General features: G+C 45.0%; 1 protein-coding gene across 2 annotated transcripts in view; it reads right to left on the minus strand.

Moving 5' to 3' along the window:
- The window catches only part of TMEM30B (transmembrane protein 30B), a 270478-nt gene that overhangs the window by 31730 nt on the left and 223626 nt on the right, over positions 1-15122 (minus strand). For both annotated transcript variants that reach the window (XM_069622706.1, XM_069622707.1), the window contains exon 7: positions 12186-12389. In XM_069622706.1, the coding sequence (XP_069478807.1) occupies positions 12186-12389 (204 nt within the window). The remainder of the gene's footprint in view (positions 1-12185; positions 12390-15122) is intronic.

Raw genomic sequence — 15122 nt, forward strand, 5'->3', positions numbered from 1 at the left:
TGAGAAAAGAGAAAGAACTGTGTGATTGGTAAAAGTTGTCAAGAGTAAACTGGACGGAGGGATGCCAATGGAAAGGGGTGAAATCTGAAGTCCCAATGAACAGTGTGGTGACAAGAGCGAACCTGACAAAGCGAAGTCCACAGTGAAACTTTTTTTAAAAAAACATCAAGTCTTGTGAATGCCACAGGTGAAATTTTGGGAGAAAAAGCCGTAGTGAATTCAACAGAGGGAGGCTGATATTCGAGAGGGGTCTGAGCCCGGAAGAGTGGGACCCAGGGTTGAGAAACCATCACCCAACATATATTTGGAAAGGAACATTTTGTTTGTGAATTTGAACACATCAGGTCCTCGTGGCAAGAAACTTTTTGTAGAAAAGAGACTTAACCACCGAAGGTCCTGAGAGCTGAAAACGGAACTGTCATCTCGTGCTGAGAAAGCTCGAGAGTGTGCTGTGCTCAGGAGTTCCGCCTTTTCCCATGCTCAAAGTGTGGGCAATTGAGACCACCTGCTAACACATCCTGACTTATTATTTGTGAATACTTCTTTCTTTCTTGAGAACGCTATCCCACACACTTTTTGTATTTATTTGTAAGGATTGGCAATAGTTTTTTTTTTTTTAGTTTAGGCCCTTTTATTTGATAAGACACCACTAGGACTGCCTTATTATTTGATTGTCGTAGCTTGTTCCCATCTTAGATTTAGGTTTAGATTAGGCGTTTTTCCAATCTACCTATACACTTTAATAAACACGCTTGAACAGTGATCACTTGTGTCCGTCTTTAATGTTGCCACCATGAGTTCCTTACAGAGTGGTCTCGTGTTGTGTGCCTTTCCACAGAAATATTCTGTTATAGGAGCGACAGAATTTAAAGGGAGTTTCTTTCCATAACACAAAATAGGGGCAGCCAGAAAAGTGTAAAACGGAAGGGTGAGTAAAGACATTCTCTAAATGTAAAATCCCTCCACTCACCCTACTGTAAAGGTCATAGCCTGGTGTAGGCCTCGGCCTGCGAAGCGTTGTTGAAGAGGGCTGTCGAGAAGTTTGTTGAATCTCTCGATGTAGTGTCACTGAATCCTGCTTGATTAGTCGAACATCAAAAAGGTAGCATCGGGGGGCGTGGCCAGCACCAGAGCTATGAGGATGTGAGCCCCTGTAGCTCCTGCGGCCGCAGCAGATATCCTGTAGAAACAGCCTGCTACGAATGGCTTTCCTGTAGAAATTATACATTTTCTGGAAGACGAACACATCGGGCACAACCAGTTGAAATCCCGGCCAAAATCGCACATTCCTGGGTGAGTTCGGAGCCGAGGAAAACAAGCCGCGCGGCAGCGGGAAAACGCAGACAAAATGGCCGCGCCCGTTGGATCGTAGCCGCATGAAGGATCGTCACTCCGACGCGGATCTGCGACCAATAGCCTGCGGCTGGGAACGGAGGCATGCAGCAACAGCAACGGAGGAGGGGGAAACTGCACCGGAACAGCAGCACGCACATCGCCCGTGGAACAACACAGAGAACGGGCCCACCGTCTCCCGAGGGCGGTTGATCTTCGCTGTGCCTGTGTGAGTGGTGTGGCGGGCCCCAGTGCACCGTCGGGCCGCCAGGGTGACCCGAGAGGGAGACGGCAACCTAGGGTGATAGCCATACGTTCACCCTACCCCGGCCCTTGCGCTCATACCGAGCCTGCAGGAGAAGGGGCCCAGACGGTGTACAGAACCAGGCGGCCCGGTAGGTCCACGGCACGTGATCCGCTGGCTTCATAACCCATTTCGGGAGACGCCACAGACCCTCCAGAGACTCCAACCTGTGGGTGCGCGTGGCGAGGACCTGTGCCTTCATAGGCTCGTAGTGCGATCAGTGAATTTACAGGACAGCCGGAAAACACAGACAAAATGGCCGCACCCGTCAGTACGTAGCAAGGTGAAGGAGTACCATACTGTGATAGACCTGCGACCAGAGACCTATGCCTGGAACCGACTGTCCACGGGCCTAACCAACAGGCGCCTGCACGTCCACGGACTAGCATTCGCCCCCGACCCAGGAGGGCGCAGAAGGAATATTACTCAAGCCGGCCTGAAACTCCAAAACTGTGCGCCTGTCCACTCGGACACCTCACCATCGCCGTACGACATGGGCAAGGATAAACCCAGGAAGCTAATCTCCCAGAGCAGGATGGATCAATACACGACGCCGACAGCGACCACCCTGTCGGAACAAGACCTACCAGACACTATACCACAGGCAGAAAGCACAATATCGTTAAAAGACATCATGCTGCCATAGCAGACTCACGGGCCTCGATGGAGCAAAAAGTAGATGGCATCAGCATGGATGTCTCCCTCCTCCGGCATGACCTCCAGAAGCTGACGTTCCGTACCGGAGAAGCAGGCAACGCATATCTGGGACGGAGGACAGCCTACGGCAAGTAGAACAACAATTAGCTAGAGTTACGACCCGCCTAAAAACCATGGAGGAGAGGGTCGATGAAAGCGAGGGAAGATCCAGGCATAATAATGTTAGAATCCTGGGATTGCCGGAGAAAGTTGAAGGCCCGCACATGGAATTATTTCTGGAGCAGCTACTCACAGACATGTTCGAAACAGATACATTTTCCAACTTCTTTTCAATTGAACGGGCCCACCGCGTGCCGACGGGTCGCCCAGTACCAGGTGCCCCCCCACGCACAGTGATAGCAAAGCTATTGAACTATCGAGACTGCGACGCACTGCTCCAAACGGCACGGGCAAAAGGCACCCTCACATACAATGGATCGAAGATATCGTTTTTTCCAGATTACACCAGAGACGTGCAAAAAGCCTGACAATCGTTTGACCAACTCAAAAGACAGTTGCAAAGCTTGAATGTGAAATACGGCTTCCTATTTCCTGCCCACCTTAAAATATACTATAAAGGCACGACGGTCCACTTCACTGACCACAAAGATGCGTGGAAATGGGCAGAGCAACACATTGAAGGTGACTGGACCAACACGAGAGGCAACGGAAACAGCGTCGCCCCCGAGCCCGGCCAAGACATGAACCGCCGGACCGACAACCGCCAGGCAACGTTCCGCAACCACAAGAAAGAGAAGACTGACACCCGAGACATAAACAATCAAGAACTCTGAAGGCCCCGATAAGCAAGGTGTAAGGTACTGTGCATTGTTGACACTCTGCTTACAGGATTATAACAGCCATGACGAGACTCATAGAAAAGCGGCCAGAACAGGTGGAAGCCCCCCCCCTTCCCCCTGGAAAGTCCCCCTCCCTGCGTTGGAGCACAGTGGGAACTTACAAGCAATGGGCTGCGAGTCTACAGCTTTTGTTTAATTTGTTCAATTTGTATTTGAGTTGTAATGGGGCGACAGATGCTTCAGTTGGGGGCGAAGTATTGGGAGGGGGGAGTTGGATATGTGCTTTTATGTTTAAAGGATGGACAAACTCAATGGAACATTGAAGTTCTTGAGACACAGGTTTTGGTGCGACATAGATCGTTGTTCCCTGCCATGATACAAATGAATGCAATGGCCAGACCCCAAAGAACGTTACTGCCATTTACACCCACACACGCCTAAATGACGCCGCAAGATACAAAGATCCAAACCTTAAAGCTCCTCACCTGGAACGTGAATGGCCTAGGAAGCAGTCTGAAGAGACGATTAGTGTGGCAATTTCTGAATAGACACAGCCCAGATATTGCTTTCCTAACTGAAACTCACATGGCAGGAACAACCAATGCACTGTCTAAGCGGTCCAACTACCGCACAGCAATACAAGCAGGATTCACGATGGGAGCCAGAGGAGTAATAATACTGATACATAAAAGACTTCCTTTTACCCTTACGGACACAACACAGGACACTGGAGGCAGATACACGCATGTCACAGGCACGCTCTGGAACAAAACGATCTTCCTACTGGCGATCTATGCCCCACCCACACTGCAAGCCACGCTGATAGAAGACATCACCCCACTGATTCTCTCTCCCTCTCCCCTGCTAAATTCTTCACCTAAACTGCACTGATTCTGCAACTGGGCCACTCTCACCGACCTCTGTCCTGGGCCCAGTCACTCTTCACTTGCACTCTTCACTTGCAATTCGAAACACTGCACTAACCACTAGATCTTGGACTATGCAAAGCATGAGATTCTACGCAAATCCCCAAGCCTCAAATATATATACATATATAAAAAAAAGCATGTGCTGGTACTGAGGTAAAGAGCCCACTGACCCGATGTACAGCTGAAAGCAATTATGGAAGACCGGGACCTCGGGGATAGCTGTGGCCAGGCCAGATAAATTGTACACTGATAGGTCTGTGAACTGGTCAGTAGTGTTGAAGTGATACACAGAAACTATCTTCAGATGCAACAGTGTATTTATTTATGACTCAATGTACAGCCCGCCAGCAGAGCATCCTCCTCTCACCATGTCACCTTCTCAACTGCTCTTCATTCTCCTCAAACACATACATTTTAAGTGACATCACTCTCCTGCATCCATGCACTCAAGCACACTCCACACTTCCCTTCCCAAAACAGACCAACACACACACACAAACACACACACATGATTGCTTTTCTAAATGTATAAATATTGTTGCTTTAGTCACAGACCAACCATATTTCTTGCTGGTTGCTTCACACGCCTTCCAGATATTCGCTCTTCCGCCACCATTTTCTGCCACTGCCCTCCAGATACTGAAGGTTCCTCCCAATCTTTTACTTTAACCACCCTTTCAACATTCCATGCCGTACGATCTTCCGTCATCACTGCTTTATGAAACACTTCTTTGACCATACAAGGCTTCGACCATTTCATTGATCCTTGCCTCAAAGCCACTAGTACTTTCACTCTTACCAGATCACCTTTACTCAAACAATTCCCTTTCACCACCTTCCTCTTGTCGTATATCATTTTGTTGCCGATTTGCGTTTTTCTAACACCCCCTCTAGTTTTCTAAACAGTCCCAATTGCTCTCTTCATCCACGGCGGGGCTGGAGGGGAAATTTGCAATTAGCTTTCCTACCCCAACTCAACTCAAAAGGTGATACTCCTATAAACCCATGTGGAGTAAACTGTTGCGCCTCAATTCTGCTCCTTACAACAGTCTCCCAGTCTTTGCCATTCACCCAAGCCCATCTTATACAATCCTTTATCAGTTTATTGAATCTTTCAGCCACCCCATTGGCTTGGGGATGTTACATTGTCGTGAATTTGTGTTCAATCCCATTTTCTTTCAAGTACTGGCACATCTACCTAGATTTGAATTGAACACCATTATCGGTAATCATCACACATGGGTATCCTTTTCTTTTAAACACTTGTTCCAAAAACTCTATTACCTCTCTAGTAGTGATGTTGACCATAATCTTCACGTCTACCCATTTGATAAGATACCAAGTAGGACCATACAATATTTCTGTGCACCTTTGTTCCATATGGTACAACGATGTCCATACGGACCTTCCCCCATGGCATATGGGGAACAGATACTAAGGTCATTGGACTTTCCCTAGTTACTAAATTTTTCTCGCTCATAGTACATGATACACAGTTTCTCACAACTCGCTCAATTTCTGAACAACCAGGCAACCAATATTCTGCACGTACTGTTTGGTTTTGGTAATATCTTGATGCCCATCAAGTGCAATTGCAACAATCCTTTTCCTCACACCCAATCCTCTTTGGCACGACTTACAAAACGCATTCACGTTCACCATTGTCTTCATCCTCTCTATTCATAGTTAATCATGATAAGCAATCCGCAGGAATGTTCATAGTTCCTGGAACATATTCGACTTCAAATCGATACTCCTGCAGCCCTACAACCCAACGCCTTATTCTGCACGACACACCATCCAATCCTTTCTTCTGCAAAGTTTCTTTTAGTGGCTTGTGATCTTTCCCTATTGTAAAACAGGAACCCCATAGGAATGTTCTAAATGTTCCAACTGGCCATTTTATTGCCAGTAGTTCTTTTTCAATGGTTGAATAGTTGGGTTCAGCCCCCTTTAATAATCTAGAGGCAAAAGCAATCACATTTTCATCACTCCCTTCCATATGCATAAAAATAACTCCCAGCCCAGTATTGCTTGCATCAGTGGTGATCATAGTCTTTCTTCCCATTTTAAAGTTCTGCAGAGATGGGGTGTTTTCAAACGCCTGCTTGATGTCACCGAATTCTGATTTAGATTGTGCCGACCATTCAAACGGCGCCTTGTTCTTAAGTAACAACATCATATTATCGGTCTTGTCAGCAAATGTTTGAATGAACACTCAGCCATGCCGAGGAATGACCATACCTGTTCCCTATTGCTTGGTTTGGCCACTGTCTTCATGATATCCACCAACTTTCTTTTTTACATTGACCCCTTTGGATGACACCGTACGACCAAGGTACTCAATTTCTTCCTCCTCCTCTTCAAAATCATAAGCGCAGCTCCATTCGGACAATAAGTCAGAAGCGGTACACTTACCAATGTAAACGGTGTCTGGAACACATCATCAGAGGAGGCAGCATTGGAGATGACCTTGTAGAAGACACTTGGATTCGTGTTGGTGGGCGTTTTCAGGGCAGAGAGGAAGAAATCATTTCTAATGCACCTCCTGGGAACGCCAGCACAAGAGACGTTTTTCTTAAGTCCAACTAAGGGCTTTATGAAACCATACAGCTGAGACAGTACATAGGCTCCACTCTTAGGATAAGGCTGTAGCACCTGGGAATGTTGGTAGCATGGACAGAGCAGCCAGGCTTATCTCAGGAGGAGAGAAGGCTGTAGCTTGGTACAAAGAAATTGTAGCATACATATGGTCCAAAGAAACACTGAAACACTGTTGTAAAAATAAATGTTTTATTTAAATACAAGTATGCCCAGAAAAATCCTGGAGAAATAAGTACTATAACATATAATATAAACACAATTATAAAAACAAACTCAATACTTAAAGGATACAATCCAGTAGAACCATATTAACAGAAAATCAGCAGTTCAAGTTGAGTTAAACCCATTACACATTCAGAATGCAATCAGCTATTCTTGGTGAGTAAAACCAGGTTAGATATACTTTTAGAATAGAGTCGTAATTCAAGGGTAGTAGACCCTGTCAGACATGCAGTGACACTCATTTACGAAATCACTTGGTACATTAACTAACTCTGAACTGAGTTCAAAAAGTAAACAACTCATACTTTCTGGAGAGGCCATACAATCCTCAATGACCAGTATTAACACACAACAACTATTTCTGAATGCACTCAGCAATTCAAGGAAAGTAAAACCGAATTACACTTTAAGAAAGACCCAAGGTATTTCAAGTAAGTAATGGTCCTTATGACTATTTTGGAAATGCTTTAAGCAGATTGAGGGGACGCACGACCTAGTGATACAAGTTTAGAAGAGCAACAGCTGTTCAAGGTTAGTAAGGAACCATATACTTTTAAGAAGAGCTTCAAGCAACTCAAAGGCAAGTTTTATAAAGCAGATCAAGGTAAGCAACACCGTATGGTACACTTTGACAAGAACACAATGTTATCCACGGTAGGTAAACCCTATTGGTAAGCTTTTATACTCCTTCAGTTAAGCATTGATAAAACAGTACCAACACATTACTGTTCTGAAGGGGGAAACGCCATTCAAAGTAACTTATATATTTTTTAGAGGGCACACTGCAACTCAAAAGGTAAGTTTGTAACTTCTTTTCTCATAGAGATACAGTTAACACTTTAATTCTTTAGCAAGTAAGCACTTTTACACTCATTATACTTTCAAGGTAGAATCCTTTTTTATCCCGTCCTTCCCTAGAATATTGTATGAATTCTCTCAGAGGCAGAAGAGGGACCCAAGTGGTCTAGGTGCCAGCTGTAGGTCGGGTGAGATAGGGTTCATTTGCAGTTCCATATGAGATCTTCTTTAAACGTTTGTATTCACTTTGAAAGTTAGTTAAAGTGTACAGGGACGTCTGAGAAGGCTTCCTATATCTATTCTAGCAAAAGGTGTGGGCAAGTGGTATGGCAAACTCTCAACCACACGAATCACCCACTCATTCTCACAGGATGCACACAAGACTTAAGGTAAGTATTCCCCAAGCCCACACAGTACCTTAGGAGAAAAGAAGAGCTTTGGAGTGGATGCCTTCAGGATGCAGAAGCACATGACCCGGTCCCTGGATTCTTGGTCTGGCGATGAAAGAACTGGACACTGGATGGGTACTTGCAGCAGCAGTCATCAGAGGAGGCTTCCAGCAATGGATACCTCACGGATTCTCGAGGCTCTGTGGACCTGGTGTCTTTTTACATTAGCCAGATGGAGAATGAAAATCGCTGGTCGGATTCTCGTCACTCAGTCCTGTACTCTGTTGAGGGGACTCCAGGGATTAGATTTATGTCTTTGGAGAGCCAGGAGGAGGCAACCAACGTTTCAGACAGATTTGGACTTCGGAAGACCCTGCACCATACAATGGCTCGAGGTCCCAGGGTATTGGGGTATTGCAGCTCAGCAATGTCGCAATATGTGGTGGGATGGCTCAAAATGCAGGTCTTCCTCAGACTAGCAGATTCCCACCAGCCTCTGGGTAGGAGTCATTGTTTTCAGGACCCCAAGGTCGATTGGAAGTAAGGGTTACATTAAGCTCTGTTTACACAGCAGGCTCTCTGGTCACTGGAAATCGCTACAGGTATCCTTTCTTCATCTTCTGCTTAAGTTTCAGCTCCAGTGGTTGAATTGTCAGCAGCTTCCAGGTTTGGAGTATGTATCAGGAAATAAAGCACAACTTCTGCAATCTCTCCCTGCAGTTCACAGAAAGAGGTGGTCTGGCTGTCCAGTCAGGACCGCCAGCCCCCCACTGTGACTTGGTTCCTTTGAGGCAAGGGCTGCGTAATGTTGGATTCTTCCCTCGCTTTCATTGTTCTCTGACACTCTGGACCCTGGGCGGGGTATACAAAGGATTCCCGCCGAAGACAAAACTTCCACTGAGGTCATTCCCACCTAGACTGGCAGGGGAAGACCTACGAAATAACCAGGATACTTAAAAATGGCAAACAAGAAGGAACCCACCATTATAGGAGAATGGGGGCCCTTCTGTGCATTACAGAGGCTGGATTAACAGCCTGTGAGTAAAAGCGACTACATTTCACCACTGCCAACAACCATTCAAGTAAACTTGCAATTGTAACAAAAATGTTACCACGGAAGTAAGAAGCACTCCACATAAGGTGTGGTGTGCTGGCTCACTTACACAAAATTTAAAGGGGATGAAAGTCCCTCTTATTACTTGGGAACAGTAGTTCACCCAAGTACATGAAAGAGAAATTAACAGGGGAGCCAAATGGGGCAACCCAGCCAAAGCCCAAATGTTATAGGAAACTATGGGCCTCATTACGACCCTGGCGGTAGGGGGTTACCGGCCCAGTTAACCCCCTAATGCCTCATTACGAGGTCTACTCGCGGGACCCGGTAAGGACGCCTGGTAAAACCAGGCATCCTTAGTGGGTCCTGCGAGCAGACCAGGATGCAAACAACGGTTCCGTCATTAACAGGCCCGTTATTTGCATTCCCCCATTCCCATTGAGCCCTATGGCGGCTCAAATAGAAATGGGGATGTACCGGGTCCGGGTTCCCTGAATGGGGACATACCGGGCCCTCCAAGGTCGGAATGGCCCGGTATTTCCCCATTCAGGGAACCTGGACCCGGTACCCAGTATGGGGGTAGCCATGCCGCAAATAGAGGCATGAATACCTCAATTGTCCTAATGAGGCCCTATAACTCCAACCAAACACTCCGGAGAGACATAAAAAGGTAACCAAAAAATTAAATTAATAAAAAGAGTAAAAGACTAGGTGAAAGAGGAAAAAGATTCCCACGCCCCTAGGGACAAGGTAACACAATTACCAAGACCAACCAAAACGTTCTGGGGTTGACAAACGACAGGAAGATGTATCATACATATCCCATTAAATGCCAGCGACGAGCCGGCTCGTCGGTAAAAACCGCTCCAGGTTGCCACCGACGAGCCGGCTCGTTGGTGGCACTTAAGGGGTTAATGAGGGGGGAAATGTTGGCGGGTTTGGGCGGTGAATACCGTGATTTAAAAAAAAAAAAAAACATTGCCCCTTTGGGCGGGGGGGGGAGGGGGGGCGGAACCTCAATGGCACTTAAGAGGATATGAACATCTTACCTAACAGATCCCTGAACAGATCTGTCATCCCCTTCCGAATAATGCAGAAACGCTTTCAACATGGGCAGAGGTTTGAGTGTTCTCCTCACTGGACCTCACATCAGTGTATCACTAGATATCATGACCAGTTGTCATCCAAGTGGGTTAACGTAAAAAAGAAAATTGGTGGACAACATGAAGAGAGTGGCAGAACCAAGCAATAAGGACAGCTGCGGCATGGCTGAGTTTTATTCCAAGTTTGTTAAAAATGTTGCTGACAAGACAGTTAATGGTCAGCACAATACATCAGAATTCAGTGACATGAAGCAGGCGTTGGAAACATCCCTTCTCTGCAGAACACCACTGATGCGAGCAATACTGCTGGGCTGAGAGTTGTTTTCACGTATATGAAATGGAGTGATTGCTTTTGTCTCTAGTTTATTAATTGGCGCTGAACTCAACTATTCGACCATTGAAAAAGAACTACTGGCAATAAAATAGGCAGTTGGAAAATTTAGAACATTCCTACGGTGATTTCTGCTTTACAATACAGACGGATCCGAAACCACTAAAAGAACCTTTGCAGAAGAAAGGATTGGATGGTGTGTCGTCCAGAATAAGGTGTTGGGTTGTAGGGCTGCAAGAGTAACGATTTGAAGTCGAATATGGTCCAAGAAAGAGGAACATTCTTGCCGATAGCCTATCATGATTAACTATGAATTGAGAGGATGAAGAAAACGATAGTGAACGGGAATGTGTTTTGTATGTCGAGAAAAATAAGATTGTGAAGGCAGAGTGGATGGAAAAGTATGCTGCTAGATGGGGCAATGAGTAAGGTGAGGGATGAACTCAAGGAGAATGGTATGATCACAAAGAAGGATTTGTTGGGATTGGAAGGATTATGGATGGCAAGGGCTGAGTTGCACATAATGGATGAATATGTCATGAGAGGAAGCAGAGTAATTCCACCCATGGGTGTGAGGAAAAGGAGTGTTGTAATTACCCATAATGGGCATCAAGGTATTTCAAAAACCAAAGAAGCGGTACGTGCAGAATATTGGTGGCCTGGTTGTGATTTTGAAATTGTGAGAAACTGTATTGTGTGCTATGAGCTTTTTTTTTCTCCAGGTGAGACAAGTGTATTTATTTATGTCTCAATGTACAGCCCCCACCAGCAGAGTGTCCTCCCACTATGTCCTCTTCTCAACTGCTCTTTGCCCCACATTCTAGACTCTCCACAAACACATACTTTCTAAGTGACATCACACTTCCACACCCATACACTCAAGCACACTGCACATTTGCATACAAAATATGACAGCGTTTAAATCATTGTTTATGTTCTCTGTGTTTTAAATTAGCCAATCAGCCCTTCTAAGTTCAACACCAGGAAATATTTTATGAACCGTGATTTCATACCCCCCTCCCACCCATTTTCGCGATTTAAAAAAAAATAATAATTGGATGGATTAATAGCAAATTTGTAAAAAGCAAGCTTTCAGGATCAGGCTGCCACTTCTCATGCAAGTTTGGTGAAAATCCATCCAGTGCTTTATGCTGTACATGACAGCATTTTTTCAATGAATGTCGATGTCCTCAAAAGGTTTGGGACACCCCATCTGATAACTTTGCTGATCCTTCACAAAACCACATATATTGGTCAGATGAGGAGGTTTTTTTTTGGTATTGCTGACCCAAATTGTGTTAACACCCACAAACACACAATTCTTGCACCAAACAAAGCCAAAAACACATATTGGCCAAGACACAATTTTAAAATCCAGGTGTCCAGATAATCCATTTGGTTTGTTTGTATTTTTTCGATTTCCTGAAGGAAACACCAAAACACATCAAGAAAACGTTACAGTGCTTTGTAAATTCTATTTGAAATGGTTGGTGCAATTCTGGCCAACACCCTATCAATTCAAAATCAATGAACTGGACTAGATGCAGCTTACACAGCTACCAATGTTACTATCGAGATATCCTTTTGAAATATAGGCCATTTATATCATTTAGAAAAGGATACTGTAATTGACATGAAGTTCATATTGTCCGGCTGGAAGACCCTTCGAGAAGTCACCGGTATCGATTCGGCGGTATAATTTGCGGAAAGTGGGAAATGCAGCACTTCTCATCCACACGATGAAGTCTTCATTAATGAATCCATTATTATTACTATCATTATCCAGCTGATATGGTTTCTTTGTCCAGCGGGGAGGCTTCATGGTTGCTAATAATGACAAAATATTGACAGGATCAGACAAAGAGCAGTTTCAATTTGAACAAAAATAAAGTAACTCGACATCAATATAAAGGCTAAAATACAGCGTCATTCAGTCTTTGGAATAACATCCTTAGCCACTTTTGATAAATAACTAGACGGCCGTATAGTGACTGAATTTAAGGTACATTGCCAGAATTATTGCAGCACACAGGGAAAACTGTTAGGCCAAAAACAATCGAAAGGTTTATGAAATGTATTTGTATCTCAAATTCGTATCCCACTGCTTTGGAAAGACGCCTAAAAGAAGTCCCCCTGGAGTGCTGACCTCCTCTTCATCATTGACTCCAGTAAGGAACTAATTTATAAAAAATCCTGAATTGCATCTAAAAAGAGTTGGGCTTGTTGGATCTGTTCGTGAGAAGAGAATTTTACTGAAGACCTAAACCAGGTGGTCTGCGCAGTCTTTGGCTCTACAGATGTTTTGAACTGCAACTCCCATCACCACTAGCCAGCACAGTCAATGGTAATGGATCATGGGAATCTTAGTCCAAAACACCTGGAGAGCAACAGGTGGCAGACCCATGACCTGGACATTACTCAGTACACATTGGAATGTTTGTATACCCAGTCCTTCGGTTAATGTTTTGCCAACAAACAATAGAGAGCCGAGTCGTCAACGTGCCTCAAGATATCAAACCACTACAACCAGGATAAGGTACCTGTGGCTATACCACCTATATTACAAAATACGGGTCAAGGCATGGCATTTCCAGCAACCTTACTTAAAATGCTGTGGGTGTAAAATAAATGTAAATGAATACAGGACATTCTCATTCGAGAGCAAGGATAAGGTATCCATAAGCTATTGCTCCTTCCAAATTAACTTAACAGTTAATTGCAAGATCGTGCTTGTTCATTTTAGAACAGGCAATCCAATACATACAACAGTGAAAGCTTAAGAGAAAGTAAATGTGTCTAATGTTGAAAAAAAACAGATTGTATCTCAAATGAGCCCTGCTCGACCAGGTAAATAATGTGCCAACACGTTGCTCACAAAACAGAAGACACATTGTAACCAGCCTATTCAAGGAGTCCAATTCAGTTCACGGAAGATGGTAAAATAAATAATAATAATTTGGCATTTATATAGCGCTACAAACCCTCAGGTATCTGAGGCTGCTTATTACCCACGGTGTGTGGTGCTCATTTATCGAGCTCGGAAGGATGAAAGGCGGGGTTTGGCCCCGCCAGGATTCGAACCTGCGTTAGCAAGATCTACACGGATGCCAAAGCGAGCGCTCTACTCACTGTGCCACTTGCCCAAGAGAATTGAAATACCACTCAATCATTAGTTAATGGTCTCGCAGAGAAGGTCGAAGTCAATAAAAAGCCACGGCAACGGGCAAATACCCAGAACAACATCCATCTCCATTTCCATGGTGGATATTATGGGATTCAAACGAATCGCTATCTAGATACAACAGAACAAGAAAATAAAGGAATGCATTGCTAGGGCCTTGAAGATTGCAAATCATGTTGGTGGTCTGGCAAGGTGGGGAATACTCTTCGACACATGCTTTAGTTATCCATTCTGATATTTCTGAGCATGGGTCTTATTTGTAAGTTCCAATTAATGGATTCTCCTATGTCAGCTCAGTGATGATGTGGGACAGCAGAGCACTCGAGACTCTGTTTACATTTTTACCAATTTATTTCCAGACCCATGTTGGAAGGCGGGTTACAAAAGGCGGACCTACGGATTTCAGACTAAAAGGCCGTATTCCACAGGTTTGGCCTTTTGTAACCAGCCCTCTCCTGGTCCCTTTTGGCGGTCCCTCCAAACCGCACCTCCGCTGCATGGCACCCTGCACCACCCTCCATGCAACTCTGCTCCCTAAGCCCCAATTTACCGGCTGCGTGTGCCGGCTGCCACCTCCTACCTCCTCACAGTTTGGGCACTGCAACCCCGGAAGCCTGATGCACAGCAGTTCGCACTTTTGTCCTTCCGGGTCTGTGGTATCTAGACCGCAAATGTTATTTTCACACAGGAAAGGATTGGATGTAGCCCTAAAAGGGATGGGGATGGTCTGAATGAAACAGGACGGCCTCTACGGGTTCACTATTATACTGTTCCCATGATGAAAAAGGGATGAGCAATACAGTGGGGAGGAAAGTTTTGACTGAACACCCTTACTAATATTTACCTTTCCTATCAGCAGAGGTCCTTGCACCCCATTATGGGACCTCATTGGGTCACTTTACGGGTAATGGTTTGGGTTAAAATCCTACAAGATGAAGGGGATTTCATAAAAATTGAAAAGGTACCAACCTACTAAAAAATGTGTTAGGGTGGAGAGTGAACAGGGGCTATTGAATTAGAACTTAAAGTCCACGTTCCTAAAGTTCACTCTCAAATATCCAAGTAGGACCTAATGCTCAAACCACCAAAGATCCAAGTCTCCACACAAGAAGCTAGCACCCAAGCGCCAAGGTTGAAGCCCTAATATCACTAGTCTTTAATTAAGGCCCAAAGAAAGAGTTCAAAATGACTGGCAAAAGGCTTCCTGCCCTTCTTTGTGGCTCCTTCTGGCTGTGCCTTTGACATCCCGACTATGGGTCACCTTTCTGATCCACCCCAGAGTCTACTGCATCTCCCAAGCCTGCTTCTCACATGACACCATCACAGTTCCTTTGTACGATAACTTCTGTGGGCCTCATGTGGAATAGGGTGGCAATGGT

This window comes from Ambystoma mexicanum, chromosome 11 (assembly GCF_040938575.1).
Source record: "Ambystoma mexicanum isolate Mex_15411 chromosome 11, UKY_AmexF1_1, whole genome shotgun sequence".
NCBI classification, from domain to species: Eukaryota; Metazoa; Chordata; class Amphibia; order Caudata; family Ambystomatidae; genus Ambystoma; species Ambystoma mexicanum.